General features: G+C 41.5%; 2 protein-coding genes across 9 annotated transcripts in view; one reads left to right on the top strand and one right to left on the bottom strand.

The window, feature by feature from the left end:
• Positions 1–9,560, top strand: part of si:rp71-79p20.2 (zinc finger protein 704) — a 38,198-nt gene extending 28,638 nt beyond the window's left edge. The window contains exons 7-8 of the mRNA XM_034126331.1: positions 3,443–3,570; positions 3,911–9,560. Of these exons, the coding sequence (XP_033982222.1) occupies positions 3,443–3,570; positions 3,911–4,022 (240 nt within the window). The 3' untranslated portion in view covers positions 4,023–9,560. The remainder of the gene's footprint in view (positions 1–3,442; positions 3,571–3,910) is intronic.
• Positions 9,561–12,243: 2,683 nt separating this feature from the next.
• zbtb46 (zinc finger and BTB domain containing 46) overlaps positions 12,244–22,575 on the bottom strand; it is a 55,402-nt gene continuing 45,070 nt past the window's right edge. For 5 of the 8 annotated variants that reach the window (XM_034126523.1, XM_034126522.1, XM_034126519.1 and 2 more), the window contains 3 exons: positions 21,384–21,709; positions 19,054–19,096; positions 15,547–18,940 (listed from right to left, as the gene is read on the bottom strand). In XM_034126523.1, coding sequence (XP_033982414.1) covers positions 18,141–18,940; positions 19,054–19,096; positions 21,384–21,709 — 1,169 coding nt within the window. In that variant the 3' untranslated portion in view covers positions 15,547–18,140. Of the gene's footprint in view, positions 14,075–15,337; positions 15,514–15,546; positions 18,941–19,053; positions 19,097–21,383; positions 21,710–22,575 lie in introns of those variants that run through there. The other 3 variants (XM_034126520.1, XM_034126521.1, XM_034126526.1) reach the window with 2 other exon arrangements.

Genomic DNA, 22,575 nt, shown 5'->3' with positions numbered 1-22,575 from the left:
GAAAACATTAAGCAGTTGGTAGTTTATCAAAAATAGCAACATGGACTAGTGCAACATTCAAAATCACAGGGGGCACAATCATTTTGAAAAGCTAATTATGTGTTAAAATACAATTGTAAGTGAAGGGGTGTTACAGAGAGGTCCAAGCCTACGAATCGTACTCTAAAGAGTTAAACATAATAAATAATCGCCCTAGTTGGTATTATACAAAGCCACAAAGTGTTAGGTTTCTATGGTACAGAATCTGCAGGGGCAGCTTTTGAGATGAATGTATGAAATAAGCTCCGGGGTCAGAGTATGATCCTTGACTCCCACACCACTGTGGGGGAGAGAAATGGAAAAAAAGATTTTCTTGCAAATATTAATACAAATTCACACAAATTATCAATATTTTAAAGTAGGAAAAGAGAATAAATCATGTTTGCATTCCTGCTCGGCGCATTTAGTTTGAACTGCTTTGTAGCATTTTAGGTATTCATGCCTCCTCTCTCTTCTTCTCCTCGTCCTTCCTCTTCTTTTCTTCCTCTATCCGTACAAATGCATGTGCACTCCTCACTCGGATGCCCTTGAAGGTAAAAATGAAATGGTTTCAGGTGGAGAAACACATTTGGTTAAAGCATAAGCATCGTTCTATATTGAATATTGAATTCAGTCCTTCCCAATGGTTCAAGGCTGTATGAAACTTTCAGTTGCCATGACAACTTAAAATGCACATGAAAATAGAGTTTCAGATGATATATGCAGCACGGAAACTACACTAGCTCCTGGTCATGCACTGTCCTTATACTCTTCTCTACCGCTAACTAGATGTTCTGCTATTCTTCAAGCGGTCTTAAAACAGTTGTGTGTCTCATTCATAATCTGCCCGTCAGTTAGGGCTGGGCAACGTGGAGAAAATGTAGAAAAATCAAATACGAACATCTTTTGACCAAATATCTCAGGTCCTTTACCACGATGGTGGGTTGTAGGCTTGTGCTTTCACCAAATATTTACAGAAGGTTATTTTTGGATTTTTTGTCCATGTTCCAGGCCACTGCTCCAGTGAGAATCCCAGTGGGTCCTGAGCTGGCTGGGTTAGGCAATGGTAATGGCACCGGGCCTGGACATGGGACTGGGAACGGCATCAGTGTGTCATGGCAATCCCCTCATGTCCTTTTCAAAGGCGTCCCGGCTTTGTCTCACGCCTTTTGATCCTAATCTAAGTGCCGTTTCCACTTGTTACCAATTTTTGTAGCTATCTTTTTTAACTTTCCCTTATCCTTTATACCATCTTATTATATACAACATCTGTCTTTTCATTTATAATAAATAATAATAATAATAATAATAATAATAGATTTATTTTGTTAGCGCTTTTACAGGCGCTCAAAGACGCTTTACAGATATAGTGAAAAGAAAAGAACAACAAATAAATATATATAGTTAAAGTCAAATAATACAAAAACAATCACACATTAAAAGCCAGATTGAAGAGGTGAGTTTTTGTAATTTTCTTGAAGGTGGTGAGGTCAGTGCAGTCTCTGATGGGTTTATATAGTTTATATAGTACAATCAACGAGGGCTTGACGTAAAATCCAGAGAACAATACATTAAACCAGATGTGCATGCAAAGTCAAAGTCAACTTTATTGTCCCAGTTTGTGTGTACAGACGGAGAGATCGAGAAACCGTTTCCCACAATCCCGAATATAAAAATAAATGTATATTAAATGATGTGTGCAAATATGTATATACACAGAATCAAAGACACATTTCACACATTAAGACCTAAATAAAAACACAACAATCAATATATACAAAATAACAGTCACTTCAATATTTGAGAGTGTACATTAGTGCAAAATTGTACATAGAATGTACAAAATATTCGTGCAAGATTGTCCATAGCATGTGCATTATTGCCAGATTGTCCATAGCAGCGTAAGCAGGTGTTACTATAAACATTGCCAACGTTCTTTTCTATGTGCCTCCTCAATAAATGGAAATAAAAGATGAAGTAAAGTTTAGGAATAAAAGCAATCAAACTACAACAACAGTTAAGGTAACCCTAACATCATCATGGCCTCAAGTAGTCTGTTCCAAAGGCTGGGGCCAAAATGGCTGAAGCAGCGTGGTCATGAATCAGTCTGCGCTCACAGGACAGCCAGCAGACAGTCAGAGGACCTGAGGGATCGAGGGGGAACATTTTGTATCTTAGACGCATATCAGACCCAGAACTGTTTTAAAGATTTAAAAAACAATAAAAGTCAGGAAACCACTACAAAAACATATGCAATGTGAGCTCTTATGGTCCTAGTTAAAGAATGATCTGATTAATTTTATATGAATTGATTTTGAACTGTGGCTTTCCTAGGCAGAGCAGAATGGATTGCATCAGGATAGTGCAGCCAGTTAATGATGATGGTGCAGATTCATCTTTCAACACTGGATTTAGCAGCGTGAGCAGCAGCACTGGTTTTATTTGACTCGGAACAACCTCATATAGGCATTTAATTGAAAGTATAGGGCAGAATGACTCCTACAAAATGTATTCAACACTCTCCATTAACTAGTTACTCTGTCTTGGTTGTGTTGTAGAAGAATAACACTTTTAAAATCCCAATAATAATGCAGTCTGTGTTATCAGGAGCTAGTGCAATGCAAAAGTGTGTGTCATCCAGGAATGTGTAATAACTGTTGCCTGTCTCCTGTTATAGAGCGCTTTCAGAAGTTTAACAGTACAGCCGTGCTCCCCAAGGCCATATGGTGGCTCGTGTTAATCAGATGCAATAAAGAATATTCTGTCTTAAGGTACTGTAGGGATGGCAACAGTGAATGTCATCCAAGGTCTGTCGTAGAGAATAAAATGTTCAACAGTATTTAAAGCTGCAGGGAGACCGAGAAGACAAATGATGTTGATTCTTAATTTACTCCTAACTGTCACTTAGACTTTCTCTGTGCTGTTAACCCTTTGGGCCCGGGTTTTAAATCTTGTGATAAATCTTTGGTGCACAGTTTGTGTGGGCGTCACCAAGCACACCTGCTAATTTGATGCATGTATGTGCAGTAGCGCAAAAGGGTTGGGTGACGGTGATAAATCAGAGTGTGTGAAGCATGGTCTTATCGCTCTGTGCCTATCACAGTGTCAATCGATTAATTGGCTTCTCTAATAAATCATGTTTTTGTCTCTGTAGCGATTTGAACACGCAGGACTACAAATCTATACCTTGTGTTTGACGCTTTTAAATGGTTACCAGACTTCTTCAAATGGACAGCCGATCTTTGGCTTTGGCAGCATACTATGTGTCGAGGTGTAAGGACTTTATTGTGGATGTGTTTTTCATTTTGACTGGGAGAGAATTAAGGTTGTGTTGTATATATATCACTTGACATTACAACAAGTAAGCCACACTGTATTAGTATAACGTTCTAAAAATCACTTATGATGTCTTTCTGCTTCTCAGGGGCCTGTGATCCAAGTCCGGACCGTCAGCATCGGAGAGAAGCGTCAGCCGGCAGCCGTCACACACAACACTGTCATCAAGAACCATGCTTTAATAACGCCTGCACCTAAATCAGCACTCGGAACCAGGTATTCAGCCGCCATTGGTCTGTGTAATTGCATTAGGATTAATTGTACAATCAAAACATTTGGGTTAAAACATAAAACATTTTATCTTAATTGTTATTTTTCTATTATCTTCTTTTGTTCTTATATCACAGTTCCTTTAAATAATCCCCCTTTTTGAAAGATGGCCTCCCTGTATTGAATAGTTTTTATATTTGCTAAATGACGTTTACAAAGAAAGACTTGTGTTTTTAATGTGGGTCTGCCCCCACCCCTACATGCACACATGTATGTGTTTGTGTTTTTATGCCTGTGTGGGCGTCTGTGTTCATGTCCTTATGCTATCACATCTGCTGTTACCTAGGAAACCCCGTGGGGAAGCAAAGAAGTGCCGAAAGGTGTACGGCATGGAGAAGAGAGACATGTGGTGCACAGCCTGTCGCTGGAAAAAAGCCTGTCAGAGATTCACCGACTAATCCAGTCCCCTTCCCGTGTCTGTGAGATGAGTTCTTCCTCGCGCGGAGCGACAGCTGTAGACGGACTCTTCCACTGAGGAGAAGAGGGGGAGTTTCTCCACGATAAAGCGCTCTACTCCTCCAGCCCAGCAGGGCGTTCGCCTTCTCTCTCTTCCCTGTTTGCAACCACAAAGAGAAAATAAAATTGGTGGGTAAAAACAAACAAAGCAAATCAGCAAGAAAAAATAACTTTTGAGACTTTTTGAAGACTGAAACATTTTCATCAATAAGGAAAACATTTAAATTGGAATCTCCTGATATTTGTTCTCATTTCTCACAGCCTCAACTCCAGGCAATGTTTAAAGACTACAGATAAGCTTTTTGTTATACTCTGTGGGTGATTATATGAGCATCCTGTAGTCTACTGTTGATGGTGTGGATCATGACTTTTTGGAGGGTCAAGGGTCAGATGTACTCGCTCTGTAGCAGATCCTTTTTCTTTGTCACTGTGTAAGGGACTTCACACCTACCAAAGGCAGAACGCCTGTTCACATACAACCAACAGTTTAAATGTAAGCCTAATCCTGAATCTAGCATCACTGTCTTCTGCAGCCTTACTGGATAGCAACGTTATGTTTAAGAAGTACAAATTGTTCATCATCGACTTCCTAGTTCCTTAAGCAACTTCAGTACAGCCAGCTTTACTTCATGTGATTTTGCAACAATGCACATATTTGTGGTACAAAAAGATTCCCCTTGGCCTAGCAAACTATTTTTTGGAGGTGAACACAATATATTAGATAGTTCTTCTTATTTGTTCTTATATGCACCTTGAAGAAATAAGACATATTTTAGAGGATCACTGAAATGTCAGTGTCTGCCTGAAAGTGGATGTGTTGTATAGAGTTTATTTTTCAGCAATGTTTAGCTGAAGCAACTAGCAGTTGCACTGTGCAATCGGCAGAATTACAGCATTTAATATTGTCTTGCTTTGTGGTTGTTATTAAGGTGAGGCAGAAAGGCTCAGTTTTTTAACCTTTGACAACCAGTTAGTCTAAAGAGATCGTTTACCCCAATTAATTATTGCCCTTTGAAACGTAACTAACGTAACTTGACTGACTAATGTAACTTTTGTATGTAGAGATTTTAACCCAACAGCCCGCTGATAAGTCAGTAATTTGAAATAATCTCTAAACATTTTAAGAAGGAGATGTTTTTAGTGCTTTAGTCTTCAGAATAATGATCACTAACCAGCGTTGCAACATTTCTAGATGCCAAACTTCATAGGAACCAAGACTATTTCCTATTTTTTTTTTTAAGTAAATGTTTTCAACCGTTTAGAATGAGTTTTTGTTCTGGTCTAACATTTGGGAATGAAAAGTGAGAATCAAACCAGGGTGAAGGTGGTCGACTGATTGATAGTGGAGTAAAACAAATGTTTAATCAGAGTGAAAGTAAAGATTTTTCTAGAATAGATCTGTAATATCAAATTATTGAATGACAAGCGCTCTCTATTTAAAAGCCTTCCAAATTTAAGATTACATATCATGTGGTAACATTTTTATATCGTAAGAAATTGTAATTTTTTGATATATCCCTTTCACCTGTATTTAAAAAATAAAGAATAGAGCAATATTGATTAATCTTTGAAAATATCACCCTTTAATTTAAAAACCTATATTGTGTTTACAATGAAAATATAAAACAATGAAACCTTCCAAGCATGTAATTCTTCCAGAAGCTTAGATCTTTATTTGAAGTCAATTTAATCAACTAGTTATTCTTTGAAGGCTTCCAGCTTAAAACTGAACACCTGCAGGGTGACTTGTGTTTGTAATTGTCATTATATGGCATGGATAGGACATTTAGGATTGATCTCCTACTGGTGCTAATACTAATGAAAGTAAAATACATAACTACAAACCAGTAGTCATACTTAAGGACATTTTTGAAATAATTATAGCATACCATATAGAGAGATCAACTTTTTTATTCTTTCCAATCGTTAGTTACGTTATTTTTAATTTAAATGATTTTGATTTAAAGACAATACTGATCTTGTCAAGATGATAACCTACTTCCCAAAAAACAGGCAAGTCAATGTATTTATTTAAACCAAACAAACCACACATCTGTCTCCAAGGGCTTCACAATCTGTACAACATGAGACACTTTCTATCTTTAGGCACTTAGCCCCTCTACTTGGATAAAGGGAAACCCCTTACCAGCAAATGTTCTGACCTGCTCTCAGAATCACGACAGTAAATGTATATTTTTGAAGATTGACGTTGTGCTGTTTGAATGTAGAGTCTGCGTCACACACAGTGTCCTCTCCTATACAAGCTTGGACTGAGGTGCATGACGACTTCAGACCTCTGTCGCCATAGAAACAACTGTGCTTTCCCCCTGTCGCCACAAGGTCACTCAGCTGTGTGCTGATGCCACATTAAAGGAGAACAGTTATCACTTCTCATAAAAGCTCAAAAGCAGATGCCTGTTAATTAGTAGCTTCAAGTCAAATCAATTAAGCACACTTGAAAACGATCATAGTAGTTAATGATATCTCATCAGTTCCAGTAATAACCCACCATTTTGTTTGGTTACGAACGATGCCTGCCTGTAAATCTTGATCTCCAGTGGCATCCCAGATAATCTTCCTCCTCTTCTGGTCAGAAACTTCACAAAGTGCCAATGAAAAGAACATGAAAAAAGGAAAAAGCTATACTTACCTGATGAAATTGCACTATGAAATTGCGCAAAAACATGTTTTTATACATGGACATTTTATATACACACATTTTGAAGTGAAAGAATTTTCCTTTTTTATTTTCAAGGGGGCGGGAGGGATGTCGTCACTGCCCGATGGAATAAATGGGGTGTCAGGGAAAGGGTGTTTTGTACCTCTAGGGTCCCCCATTACTAGCAAGTAAACTTTACATTAAGTCACAGTTATTGTCTTGCTCTCTGTGTCAGATTTATTGTACTAAACACACTGGCTGTTTGTGAAGTGTGGTACTGGGAAGTACAGCGTGGTACTTGGGTAGTTAGTCACTCTGCCTTTCCTTGGAGGAGTGCCAAGGGCTGAAAGCAGCACCTGCCTTGTCTCCTGATTGGAAAACACCGGTCTTAGTCAGCGGCTACACATTGATGTCTAGATAACAGATGCTTTTACACTGCTTCATTGCCTGGAGTTTTGTTTCACAATACTCACACTTTTTATCCGTAACATTTATGCTTCCTTTCTTATTTACAATTCCCTGAGCTGAGGTAGTTGCTGCAGTTATTACTGCTGGAGACAGCTGTTACTGCTGTTTGTTGATGGAGTGTCACATTCAATCAGGTGTCTCTCCATCTAAAGCACTTTTAGATTTCACCAGCAGGATTACAGGCCGATGTTTTGATATGTTAACAGGCTCCTGTGGTGCTCACTATTTCACCTTCACCAGTCTATTTCTGGTGGATCATCATCACCTTGAGGGAACTTCTTTTCATTTAGCACAAACGTCCATTTAGACTCTAGGATGAAGTGAGTAGATTTTGGTGGTCAAAGATCACTGTGACAAGACAGGTTTTTGGCCATAACCCATACTTTAATTCTGACAAAATCCACACAACACTTTTTGTTAAACCCCCTCAAAGTCCACATATACTGTATGAGTCTGGACGGACATGGATGTAAACTGCAACTTGACTAGTTGGTGGAGGCATGACATTGTGAGGTGGTAATTGTAGTTTTTTCTTTGCACTAAAACTGGCCTGTGATGAACAAGACAGTTGGAGCTTGGCTTGTGTCAGCAGGGCCAGAAGAAAACTGCGGGTACAAAGTTGCTCTTGTGGAAATTGATGAGGAATGTTGCGCCTGTGAAATGAGAGTAGAAACTGAAGTTGACTGTGCAGGGAAAGTTGATGGAGAGCAGACACGGGACACGCAGTGACGATATGGATGGATTTGCAGTTTCAGGGCTTTCTTGTACATATGCAACATAAAGAGAAGTGTGAGGCTTTTCCATATATTGTTGTTTCCTTGTTATCTTGTTTTATGAAAAGTACACTTTTTTTACATTATAGTTGCTCAGAATATTTGATTGAGAAGCTATAGTGAACATAATACGTAAAAGATTCAATGTATATTGTAGCTTTGAGGCAAAGGGGAGAAAAAAAACCTGTTGAATGTAAAACCCACAAAAACAAGTCTTTTTTTGTTGTTATAGTTGCTCGCTAGTTTGTACTCCCTGTAGTAAACCTTCTTTTAACACCCACAGCTGTCGCCACACTGCTAAATCATATCATATAACGCAACCATGCAGTATTGCTTTACAATTTTACTTTGTGCAATGAGATGCTTTATAGGGGAACAAGAACTAACTTCAGTTTCGTGACATCTGGGCTACTTGCTTACACTGTTGCTATTTGTCAAATGTCTTTCTCCCTGCCAAATGGTCATTTTCTTAACGTGTTTCTCATCATTGTGAATGTTGTGTGTGGTTGTGACGTTTAGTTGTTGTTAGGCAGGATAACATTCGACCTTTTGGTCACAATGAACATTTTAATTTTGTGGGTAAATCTCTCCTGTCCTGCACATTCCAACTGACAGCACACTTTTAGAGTCTTCCCCTTGTTTCCTAACAGACGTATCCTTCCTCCTCACTACAGTGATTCTTCTCACCTCGTCCTTTTGCATTACCTGTTGTCCTATCAAGCTTTACAGTGGTCCCACCCAAGCCTTTACCCAGTTTATTAAGCTAAATTAAACCCTTCAAATGTGCATAAAAAAAAGCCTTTATTTTTACTTCCACATGTTGAAATTGATGTGCTGCTTTCTTGAATGTCAATGTGTTTATCTGTGTGAAAACCAGCAGCAGCAGCAAAGCCAATAGATCTCCTTCCAAATCAAATGTAATGTAATGCATTGCAATGGCAGCTCCTCCCAATTCTCTGCTTCCTCTGCGCTTTTATTATTCGTCCAGGCATTTTACTCCTTTATTCGTCAGACATTTGATGACCTTTTTTTTTCTCTTGTGTTTTTACTGAGCCTTACACTGGCTGGTGTGAAAACTGACTCCTGCTTGTTTTTGTTTTCTCATTGATTGATTGATTGTCTGGTTAAATTAGAGTTTTTTTTGCATGTCTATCATCGCTCTTTTTTTTGTTTTTTGTTCGGAGATACAACACTGAAGTGTTTTATATGTTAGATTTCCCCTTCCAGTAACTGATCACCCAAGGCTGATGTACTTTGTTCTCCTCAAAATATCAAAAATACTCATTGCCGCTTGACAAAGACACACAAAGCTAAAAGCATTTGTTTTAAAGGAAACGTCACATCAGCCTCGGGTCTTACTGGAGGGCAACGTTTCTCCTGTGTGTGGGCTCGGCCTCTCTTCTTCATCAGCAGTCCCACGCACATGGAGGAAGCATTTTCTGTGGTGCACTCAAGGAGTATTTGTGTGAATGTCAAGCCTATGACTAGTGCTTGAAAAGATGGATGACCATGTATGATGCTAATAATGTGATCTATGTGATGTAATGTGACAGAAAGAAAAATAAACCTGAATGGAAGAAGTCTGCGGTCAGATTCTATTTTAATCCGATGAATAATATTGAATGCATGTTTATAATTACGTATCTTCCAAAGAAGGACATGTAAAATCAACAGTCAGGATGCATTCCTTTGTGTTTACTTTCTTGGACTTGTCTGCCCCCTTGTGGACAGCAGGGGGTTATGACAACATTTGTCCCATCAAACAAAAGACAAGGCACACACGTGTTACTTCTTTACAGCAGCAATTTCAAAATTTATTGAGACTGATTGGTTTTTGCAAATAATAGTCAAGCTAATTCTTCCACTAAACATGAAGTTAGAAAGAGGCTTGGACGGCCGCTGGGCCCGCCCCAACATCAAAACAGGAGGCTCATGGTTGGCTGTAAAAATGTTTTGTGATCAGTACTATCAACCGGAAAAAAAAATCTGCACAAGAGCACATAAATCTGCCCGAAAACAAAACAGGTGTAAAAACAGGACAGGTTTTTTTTTGATTATTTAACACATTTTGTTACAAACACAGGTTTATGATAATCATCAATATAAAGTCAGTATCATATTGAACAATATTCCCAATGAAAATAAACAAACCTCAAGCTTCAAGTGTGACCTTTTACAAATCAAAGACCCTCTGAAACTTGAGAGAAAATAAATAATATATAATAGTAATATAAATTCATATATATGAAGGTATACACACATCACTCTTAGTAGAAGAACAAAATCTAAAGTAAAAAGCGCCAAATTTGAAATATAGAATAATATAGATATACCCATATCTATGGCTTCATGATTTGCACGTGTGAATCAAGCTATACAGGCTAAATGAGGATTGCAATTTGTACACGTCTAAGAATACCCATAATCATCTGCAATAGAGCAAACCGTTCCAGTTTTGCATCATGTGGAATGAGACAGTTGTGTGCAGATGCCGAAGACGTCGCTTTGGTATGACAAAATGAGCACAGGCATGCAGTTAAGACCACAGAATCAGGGCACAAAAGGTCATCAACAAATGGTGGGAAGGAGAATCTAGTCGCCCATCATGATTTGTCTTCCTCTGAAACATTTTGCACCTCTAATCTGATCGGTCGCATCTAAGTAATCTCTATCCGTCGACACAAACACATACACATACACATCTCTCGGAAACACACACTCTCACAAGCACACGGGTGAAATGTCATTGAGGCACATATTGAGGGGTTGATGGCAGACGTTTTTTCCTGAAGTACAACCCAGTATGAGGAAGAAGACATACAGTACAGGTCGTGAGAAGAGCGCAGGGTAGGGGAGTCACACATACATCCAGATGTCTCTCAGTGGCTAAACAGAACCACAGGACAGAGATTTGTCGCCGATCATGGGCTCCTTCCACACCCACCATTGACATTCATTAAAATCCTACCCCATTGTCTTTCTTCTTTTTTTTTTTTCTACCCAAATCTTTTACAAAATGGGTCGAAATAAAAACACAATAAATTATACAAACAAAATATAGACGGTAGCCAGATGTGAAGAAAGCATCACAAATCAAATTGTACTTAGAGTTTCTAAGTGGGGGTTGTTGGGAAGTGCAGTCCATGGCACCTGTAGCAGACAGGCGACAAAAGGTTTCCCAGAGTTACTACTGCAGCGCTCACTTTCCCTTTTATTGTTAAGATTTACGCCTGTATGGCAGATAGAAACACAGCATGTAAACGAAACACTGTCTGAGAGGAAGCATTGTCTACATGCTGCGTTTCTACGTGATTGTGTGTCATGCAAGGCGTGAGACAGTAGAAACTACAAAATAATCAGCTTGGTTTTCAGATGCGATCTTCAAAAGCTGGCTGGTACTTTCACACAGCCCTTCTTCATATTCACAATAATACCATAACATGTGCACTTTTTCAAACTGTGACAAATAGTGACAGGTTCAAAAAATAAAAACAACCCAACAACAAAACTGTTAACCACAACAATAAAATCCAAAAAAGCACCTGCACATACAGACTGTAAAACGAAAGCACTTCATGTATACAAGGTACTAGATTGTTTTTGGTTTGATATTTATCAATTAGTGTACATAAGTGATGCAAAAGCGTGTGCTGAATATATGTTTCAATCAATATCTAAAAGAGAAGTTTGACAGTGAAGTTGTTTTTACCCTTGGTAAAAAAAAGCAAATACGACAGAAAAAGCGTAAACTGGCACAATAAAAGGTTGATAAAAGCCTTATGGCTTGCTGTCCACAACAAGGCAAAGTATAAAAGCTTTTTTCTTATACAAGATATAAAATATCAAAAAAAGAACACACAATAAAGCTTAGCATCCAGCACTTAATAATAATTAATAATAGTAACATCAACAACAGTAACCATTGTTCTGATAATCATAATAATAAGACATGTCACCTGCCTCACTTGAATTGTCATAACATCGCAGATAAACATGGAAATAATCTTATAAATCAATATAGACTTTTTTTGGGACACTCAAGCATTCTTGCATACAAACACCCATCCTGATCCACCCCAGAGAGAGAGAGAGAGAGAGAGAGAGAGAGAGAGAGAGAGAGAGAGAGAGAGAGAGAGAGAGAGAGAGATCGATATAGAGAGAGAAGAGAGAGAGAGAGAGAGTAAGCGCGAGCGAGCTTAGAGCTATCAGACTGGCTCTTCTATATCCTGCTTCTCTCTCGCTCTATATCTCTCAAGAGACTTCTCAAGAATTGGAAATCCACAAACAGGTTTTCAATAAATAGCTGTTAAAACAAACAAGTTAATATTACACTCTCTAAGATTATCAGACTCAGACATTTCAAGCACAATTTGATCCTTTTCTTTTAAACAAAACCGAAGAAAATATATAACCAAAAGAAAGTTGAACCATGGAGGGAGACTGCATATTCTGATATTACATGACAGGACAAAAGAAAAGATACCAAACGTTTTGGAACAAAGGCAGCTCCTCCTTCAGTGTGAAAGACATGGTTCTCAGGTCCTATCATCACAACCTCCACTGAGAGAACCAGAGACAGTGAGAGACACAGAAAGAGTTAATAGTGTAGGTCCTGTGGATCATTGTTGAATCTTCAACCAGGGAAGCAGAAACAGATCTCCACGTTGTGTATAAACTCTGACATACACTCTCTCCGTCTCTTGCCGTCTCACACACACTCCCCTTTTAAAATCCCCCCAAAAACGTATGTACATTAGTCAAATCCGCGTGGTTAACTTAAGTAAAGAAAAGATTAAGGACCCCATCGAAAAGGCATAGGCAATATAAACAGCAATCTGCACAAAGATTCAGTGATTTCTATATAACAGTCAAGAGGACATAAAGTATATCCTTAAAGGTAGGTGCGGTCACCGAGTTGTTTAGGTAAAGATCAGATCAAAAATGTAAACCACGGGTTCAGGGCTTTGATAGGAGTCAGTTGTCGTTAAAGTGCAAGTCTGTGGCAGTAGGACTCTGCATCAACAATGTGCCGTCGAGCTGCCCGCTCCGACACACGTAGCTTTTGCAATAGATTTAGACTCTCCCTTTCCCTTGTAGAGAGACACTTTCCCCACAAACATTACAGTCCAGGTGGCACCAAGACACCCTCATCCTCCTGGCTTTTTCCATACACTGTCAGTGATCCTTGGTTTCCATGGTGATTGTGATGGCAAACATACAAAGTTGCATTGGCCATGTCCTTGGCAGCGTCCTCGTTGATTCCTGTTGTGACAGAGTAGACAACTACTGGACTCTGGCCTGAACCCTCAAGAAAAAGAAACACAAAAGCACTGCATCAGAAGTAAAGGAGGTAAGCAGAAAAAGCCTTGCACCTTAGCCATCTCTCGACCTCTCTTCTTCTACTATGGCAGTCAAGGTTGAGAATAGCCTAAGTGTGTGTGTGTGTGTGTGTGCGTGTGTGTGTCTGTGTGTGTGTGTGTTACTCGTAATGGTTTTAGATCATTGTCGCGCATCACCCTACAGCATTTCCATTCAAAGGAAGGCCTGCCCACAGTGGGACGAATGGGTAAAGAGAGCAGAGGAATCTACCCGAGAGATCGCAAGAGATCTTCAGAGATTGGTTGATGAGCCGCTGACAGGAGCCTGGCAGATTCTAGGAGATCCAGGCGAAGTCCCTCTCGCTCCCGTTCTGCTGCTCCCCCTCCTGTGCCGAGGAGTCGCTCTCCTCCTTCTCATTGTCCAGTGCTCCGTGTGCCTCGGAGGTCATCCCCGAGTCTTTCCACTTCCCTCCTTCCTCCTCCCCTTCTCCCATCATCTCTCCGTCCCCTTCCACCATCATCTCCTCCTCGCCGTCTCCGTCACCGTCACACTCTGCCTGGTCATCGTGGAAACGGTCCCCAGGATACAGCTCCTCCTCGGGGGAGATGTCTCCTCCCACCTCCCCGTTGTGGTCCAGCAGCGCGGCCATGCCTCGGCCAGAGCAGTCTGCGCAGACGCCGTGACGCCGAGAGCCGTGTTTGATTCCCACGCTGGCTGCCGACATGAAGACTCGGCTGCACACTTTACACACATACTTCTTGTCTTTACTGTGGACCTGTTGAAAGGAAACACAAACGTTTTTTTAATGTAATATTTTACACTATGGCCAGGGGTTAAACAAAGGCCTACCGTCTTCCATGATCAGCCCTGCATATCCTGAACAAAGTATATTTTGACAAAATGTGTTACCCTGGCTTTGCAATCTGCTATTGTTATTTGGCTTGGTTTATGTTTAAAATAATGAACAAAAGGCTATAGAATGATATGGTACAGTATGTGTCAAAATAAAAATTGGCAAAGTAACGTTTGTCAAAGAAAGTCATTGTATAGTACGTGTATCTTAAATATTGTGAAAGAAATTAACTATAGGATTATATTAGTATACAGTAGTAGTATTATGGTGAAAATAAAGCCAAAAAAGCCAATAAAAGTCACAGTTATATATATATTATGTTGACAAAAATATATAGTATGTTTTTAAAATGAATGAAAATAGATGAAATATTGTCCCACAAGGTTCAAGGTTCTTTATTGTCAAACTAACATAGCTACAGAGTAATTATGTCGTTGAAAATCTTAGGTCACAGGCTTCTCCAACAATGCAACACAATAATACAGATAAGCAGACAGTATTACAAACAATATTAAGTATATTATATTAAAGTAATGCAAAAAATAAAAATAGTTTTTTTTAAAAGTGGAATAGTGCAATACGAGTCTATATACAAGGTCTAGCGGTTAGGATTCCTGGTTTTCACCCAGGTGGCCCGGGTTCAACTCCCGGTATGGGAAGTGAAAAAAAGTCTCATAGTATAGTATGCTGAACATTTGAAAAAAAGGCATAGGATAGTCTGACCAGAATTTGAAAAAGTAATACATGTCGAAAAAACTAGTATAGTACGTCAATGCAAAGCGTGTTTAAAATGTCATGAACAAAGTCATAATATATTATGTTGATCAAAGTTATAGACACCAGCTAGTGTTAGAGATATTGTGACTCTACAGGTGAGCTGTGTGGTGAAGGTGATTCTGCCCAACCCCCCCCCCCCCCCTCGAGTGGGCTGCCCTCAGAGCGTGGATTTTGCTGCGGTGTCGTCAAACCTCTCGACCCTTCCTCAAACACTAAGCCTGTGTTGTTTATCATACATTTGTCTGACAGTTATGGCTCCTTTAAATGCCATTGAAAGATTTGGATATTTCAAAAAGTGTGTATATTGTAATATTGCAATATTTTAAGGTGTGCCCAGAGACCCCCATAAAAAACCCAATGTATGTGTGATTGCCTGTCTCCTGCGGGTGATCGGATAGCTGCACTCACCAGTGTGTGCCGCTTCATGTGCTCCCTCCTGGTGAACTTCTTGCCACAGATTTCACAAGGGTAGGGCCTCTCGCCGGTGTGGGAGCGCATGTGCCTTTTTAGGATGCACTGGTGCATAGCAGAGAAACCGCAGTAGGGGCACTTGAACTTTTTACGGATCACGGTGAAGTCATTCACTGTAAGGACAGCAAGAGGGAGAGAAAAAAAGAATACAAAAAAGGATTAGTGTTCAATGAAGCTCTTTTAAATAAACCAAGACGTTACTTTTCAGTTATTACATTTAATTAGCGCCAAGGTCTAGAAATGTACCATCAATTCCCATGGTCACCCCAATCCCAGTCAAAGCTACAGTTGCCCTGGCAACAGCTCTTCCTCCATACTAAAGCAATAAAGGCGAAGAGATACTATAAACACGACACACAACAGTCAGTCTGCTTTAGTTGCTCTAGAGGGTCTCTGCTATGGACAGCAATACACAGACAGAAAGACAAACACAGACAATGACAAGAGGCCTGGGGGCTAGGAAATAAAATCACACACACAAAGAGATGCTTTAGCAATGAAATGAAAAGAAAACTAATGTTAATAACTTGTCACAATCTTGTGTAGAGGTGTGGAAAGCCAATCATCTTAAGGTCTAGACTCAAATGGTTAAGCCAGGTGAAGGGCAGATTGTGTGTGTGAAAAGCTTTGCAGTCAAGGCATACAGTGTATGACCATGAGAGATCAGGACTGGACGTCGGGCTACTCACGCACAACACAACATAACTACTGTACAGAAAGGTGGGGTCACACACGCAGTTTAGGGTTTTAGGCTTAAAGTGATACAATATAATTACCTCAATCTGCAAATCGACTTCTGCCCTGATTAAACACTCAACAGCACAAAAACATGCAAGCACACATCAAATGCACAACTGATACGGACATCTTATTCAGAAAATATTCTGCTGAGCGGTGAGTTAAAATGAAAAGAAAGGAATATTTATGATTGTGTGAATGATATGCACGGCACGGATAAAAGATAAAGAACTACGGAGAGGTTTTCATTTCATTTTGCATCACAGTTTAATTACAGCATCAAAACTACAAGCAGGATTATTAAAAATGTCCTATCTCTGTACAAAATGTGTTTTTTTTCCAAGGAAAATAAAGTATAATCTGGAGTAAAATACCTTTCAGTATTTACAACACATTTACAGAACGAGCCACACAACAGCCTTTACAGTATTTGCCATTTCTTCTGACTGGCTGTCTCTGCAGAGTTCCTGATCAGTTCCTGACTTCTCTGAGCCTGCCAGTCGGTGTCTGCTGGCTAGGACACCCTACCTGGGGTGTCGTATCAGAAAGGATTTGGCATTTGGGAGTACTTGGTGTGTATGTTTACACAACAGCATATTCCCCACCTGTTCTTCCTTTACTGAGCCCACAGAAATGACAGTGGAGCGACTGTAGACTATTAGAAGGACACACAGGTGGATGTCTTCCATTTGGATACTCACAAAAGAGCGTTATCATTTGGTATCAGGGAAATATATTGGTTTATAGTTACAGGCCTGCTGAGAACATTTTGGCAGAAATTGGTGTGAATTTACATTAGCGATGATTTTGAAGCCAGTGTTCATGCTGATTCCAATATCCTGCAGCTCTATAACACCCTCTGCGTTACTGTCTTCACCATCCACAGTATATTCCTCTCCTGCGTTTAAGCCACTTGTCTCACAACCAAACCATTATCTGTCCGCAGCAGTGGCATCACGACGCTCATCTGGTTTAAGGGGCATCTGCCCCTCTGACCCTACTTCCTCTTCAGATGAAGAGGTCAGGGGTCAAGAGGGGACAGAGCCATGAAGGACCAATTACTGTCCAGCTCTGGCCAACAGAGGACTTACAGATATGGGACGGAGGAGAAGGACAGAGAGAGAGAAAATGACACCGCCCAACCCCCATCTGAGCTGCTACTGCTTTATTGTTTTAGCACGCTTTGTCTCGTTGGGCACATCCCCTCCATCTGCACCTATCTGACAGCAATGACTGAAGCTAATCATGTCAGAGGGATAACTGAAGACGAGACTCTACGTGTCCAGTGGGGATGGTGATACAATTACTTCGTGATTTTTTCTTTGAGTTTCAGTTTGAAGAAAAGTAACCACCATCCATTTCGTTTTAAGCCATTTTTGAGCTATCACTGGCCTTGGACATAATCTAATTTGTGTCTTTATTCTGCTCTCATGCTGCAATTGTACAAAGTTCCTGCAGGTGGTGTGGTTGTGTGGGTTGTGAGCCAAAGTACAGCCTGAGTGTCTTTGTGCCCATAGTGCAGGGGTGGACACACAGATAAAGATCTCTCTGCCTAAAAAGGAGAGAAGAGTTTAGTCAGACTGGTGACTGGCGACAGAGAGCCAGACAAGTGCTTTAGGTTGGTGAGACGGAAAGACCCCACCCCCCTCGACCCACTCGGCAACGCAACCAAAAGTTATTCACCTGTTTTTGTCCAATCAGTGCAAACTGAAACCTTTCAAAAACCCAAAGATAACTAAGAAACTGTCAGTTCATTAAACAGCTCAGCTTTGCATAGCAATTGTCCATTGTTGACGTAAGCTCTGAATTCTAGTTAAAAAAGTATTGACATATATAAACAATATTTAACAAAAGAAACACAATTTAAAAAAGGTGTCCCTAAGATGATGTGTTCACGTTTTCTTTCTTAGTGCAATTGCGCCACAGAGCATCTTGGCGTGAACGTAAACACGTGACGATACGCTGCTAACTGATGGGTATAAATGAGTGCACAAAGTCTGCCTCAATTTTCCACATTGATACTGAGATCATGATTGTCAACTTTCCTCTCATGAGAAAACCTCCACAGGGAATCTATAACCCCACCCTGAGTCATCTCCATCCCAGTGCTGCCTCCCAGCAGAGCTCCTGGCATTGACCCCATCTGGCAGCACACTTTAACATGTGTCGCCAGGTTTTTCTGGGTGCTAAAAGCCTTGGCACAGGCGGGGCAGGTGTGCCCTCTTTCTTTGGAGTGCACGGAGGACAGATGCCTGTGCAGGTCGGTGCGGTCTCTGAAGTGTTTCATACAGTACAAACACTGCATCAGCTTCTTCTTGAAGTGGATGGTCTTCTCGTGTCTGTCTGCGTTTGATTTGAGGGTGAAGCTTGCGGGGCACTGGGAGCAAAGGTAGCGGGCCGACGTGGGCTCGGCCACTGTGGGGCGGTAGAGAGACTGGAAGAAGTGAAGAGGCTGGGATTGTGGATGGTGACGGAGCTGAGTAGGTTGGTGGTGCGGACCCTGCATGTTTGGCCAGTCCAGAGACAAGGCCATCAGAGACAGGGTGTGGCGGTACTCGTGTTCCCTCAGATGCTCCAGGCTGCTCAACAGCCGTTTGCACAGGGAGCAGGCGAACCCCTGAGAGGGCCAGGCACCGGGCTCTGGCAGGACCATTTTCCCTGACCCAGCCTCTCCGCCCAGCACCGTCAGCCCTTTAGCCCCTCTGCCAGCCACGGTTACTGATGCAGGAACAGTCAACCGCCCAGCACAGCTCTCACCGCCCATCTGATCCCTCTCCACCGGAGACTGGTCACCTTCCAAGGCTGAGATAGCGAGAAGGAAAGAGTGGAAGTGAGAGCAATAGATAAAAGGTGCAAACTCTCTCTTAAGTTATCTTAATGTGTGATATGCTTTAAATGTAAAGCCTAAACTATACCTGTGCTGAACTGTGTCATGTCTTCTTTGTCTTCAACACCCTCCTGTAAGCACAACAGATCTTGTTATGTCACACACACACACACACACACATTAATAAGTTCTGTATGGATTGTTGTCTGGGCATGCAGGAGGCAGGCAGGTGAGACAGTCTGCGAAGACAATCTTTAGTCTGTGAGAAACACAATAACAAAGACATGAAAACAGTAAAGAAAAGAAGAGAAACACATACATAGATCAGAGTGATTTAAAGACACGGATACATTGTTAGAGATTAGCAAGCAAACACAATCTTGCAAAGAGCTGACAGATCCTGGATGGCTTCCTATGAGACACAGAACGAGCAGTAAGTTTGATCTACTGTATTAATAATAATATCTGCCTGATACAGTAAGGCGCCCTAAAGACCTCTCCCTTTTCTCATGTACACCCCATCTGAACTCTATCCTTCCTCAATCTTCTTCACGCTCGTGCCATTTCTCCCCCCCCCCCCCAAAACATAGTATAGTATGACTTTTTATGACAAAATAATAATAACTGTTTCGTAAGATATTACATATGATATACTATACATGGACATTGTTTGTGATGAACTCTCTCCAGTTTGTTTTATTATATTGTATGGCATAATATGCTATGATATTTATTTATGATATTTTTAGAATTTTTTTACGATAAACTATACTATGGTATTGTTAATGATTTATATACTAGGAAATTGTCTGTACATAAATGTTCACATAAACTACTATACTTAGATTTTTCAATGATTTTTTATGATGAACAGTACTAAACTATGACTTTATATATAACGTTTTTATGGCATACACAACTAGGACTTTTTATTACATACCTTACTATACCTACAACTTTTTTAAGACATACTTTATTATGACTTGAATGGAATACAATGCTATGATTTAATTTATGGCATTTTTTAAGACATTTTAGCATTGTCAATTGTTAAGCGTTCTACATAGATTTTTAAAAGTGGCAGACAAATAAATGAGTGGCAAATAGAAATGTTCAGTGACCTGACCACAGTGGCAGGTGAAGACAAAAACTTAATTTCAGAACTAGCCCCCACCCATATCCTCATCCCCTACACGCCGCCGCCGCCTCCTCCTCCTCCTCCTCCTCCTCCTCCTCCTCCTCCTCCTCCTCTCTAAGAACAGAACACCATGCACTGTGCAAACAGATGGCTTGTCCACCAAGATAGGGAGGCTTGTTGGGAGGCAGGTCCACTGAAATCAAATGCTGCTCCTAAAACACTCACCCGCACACAAACACGCACACACTGGCACAAAACTCAAATCCACACATGCTCATACTGCCTCACTCACACACGCCCACACTGCCTCACACACACACACACACTGCCTCACACACACACACACACACACACACACACACACACACACACACACACACACACACACACACACACACACACACACACACACACACACACACACACACACACACACACACACACACACACACACACACACACACACACACACACACACACACACACACACACACACACACACACACACACACACACACACACACACACACACACACACACACACACACACACCCACACACACACACACACACACACACACACACACACACACACACACACACACACACACACACACACACACACACACACACACACACACACAGAACAGAACAAACAATTTCCTGGGCTGCGAGAGCAAACCTCTCATTGTCTACTTGTATTGATTCTAGTCAGTCTCATCTCACTACCTCGCCCGTTATCTGCCATCTCTTAGCACACGCTGCCATTGTGACCAGATGTGTCATCTCTCATGTAACCACTATAAACTATCGCTAATACCGAGCAAAGACTCTTGGCTTGAAGGTGGATTTGGGTCTGGCTATATTAAAAAAGATTATATGAAAAAACTAAAAGGGAGACAAGAGTACAGAATGAGGAAGAAAAAAGGCAAACAAAGCACACAGAAAAGAAAGACAAACAAAAGAAAACAGTCTGAATGTTGCCAGATTCCGCACAGAGAGGGGTTGAGAGATGCTGCGTAATTTATATGTTTTTCAATCATGAAAAACAACCCCATTAACCCTACTTCTCCTAATAACGCCCCACAACCCCACCCCTCCACCATGTTTCGAGTCACTTTCTTTTATCTGTCATCTCAACCCCCCTCGGTGTGTTTGTAGAAAAAGGGTGAAGCCGCTCCCTGGATGCTCTTCTCCACTCTTTGAAACCTGTCTGAGTGGAGGAGTCATACCCAGAGAGCGACCTCTGACCTGGAGCTAAGCCAGGATCTGTGGGCTTACCTCAGGCAGTGTGTAGGGCTCCGGGCCCTTGGGGGCCTCCTCCACTTCCATGTCCGACCCTTCTGAGTGCAGCGGGGGTGCCCCGGCCCGCTGCCCGGGGGCCTCCAGGGGCCGAGGCTCAGAGGGGTGCAGTGGCGTGGGTGGAGTGGGTGGGTAGTGAGTTGATGATGACGGCGGTAGTGGTGGTGGTGGTGGTGATGGTGGAAGATGAGTAGGAAGAAGAGGAAGAGTAGGAGGAGGAGAGGAGCCAGCCCCCTGTTTGTTATGAATAGTGGCCCCCATGGCCCCTGGCCGGAGCGTGCTGCAGTAGTTGTTGGAGCGGAGCCCTGAGGAGCACAGGAAACGAGTCTCACCCACCCACTCACGTACAACTGCAACTCTGCTAGCAGCTGGCCACCAGAACACAACGGGAGAGAGTGGGCAGGGGGGCACACAGAGGCTGCCAGTGCTACACTATCAAACACTGTGGAGAGGGGGAGGAAGAAAAACTCTGAAGTTTCACTTTCCACCAGCCGAGGGGAAAGGGTTAGGGCTTCTCTTCTCTCTTTCTCTCACTGTTTCTTTCGCTCCTCTGCTCTCCTTCTCCTTCCACCCACATGCGTGCGCAGAGGATGGCAGTGTGTGTGTGTGTGTGTGTTTCTTGAGAGAGTGTGCATGTGCTGTGTGTGCGAGTAAAATGCATATATGGAGAGGGCTTGAGGATCCTCTGTAGCGTGGAGAGAGATTGTTTTGGAGAGGAGCCATCTTGCAGCTCAAGTAAAGACTTTTTGTACGCGCAGGGTAAAGGACGACTGTATCGACCATGTAAGATGTTTACCGGCAACAAGTAAAGGCAGGGTGGATGAAGATTTCCCAATTCCTCACAGGGCCTTTAGCTCGCTATAACTATTCACACAGAAGCTTTTTCTGCTACATTAACATCACCATTAGCTGGTACTGTGAGTGCACCTCTTTTTCTCAAAGTGCATATAAATCATAGAGTAATGTGTTGCAGGTTATTGTGGATTGTGTGTGTGTGCGTATGCGAGTATGCGCAAGTGTGGGCAGTGTTTTGGGGAATGTGTCCAGAGTTATGCAGAGCGTTAGCCATTCATTGCCCTCCTCTGCACAACGGACAGAATCACACAACCATGAGGCTCGACCGTGGACGGATTCCTGGAATGTTAAACTACCGCGCCCGACACTCCCCACT

This window comes from Trematomus bernacchii, unplaced genomic scaffold, assembly GCF_902827165.1.
Source record: "Trematomus bernacchii unplaced genomic scaffold, fTreBer1.1, whole genome shotgun sequence".
NCBI classification, from domain to species: domain Eukaryota; kingdom Metazoa; phylum Chordata; class Actinopteri; order Perciformes; family Nototheniidae; genus Trematomus; species Trematomus bernacchii.
Note: the sequence above shows the minus strand (reverse complement) of the source record. Positions and strands in the feature narration are given on the sequence as shown.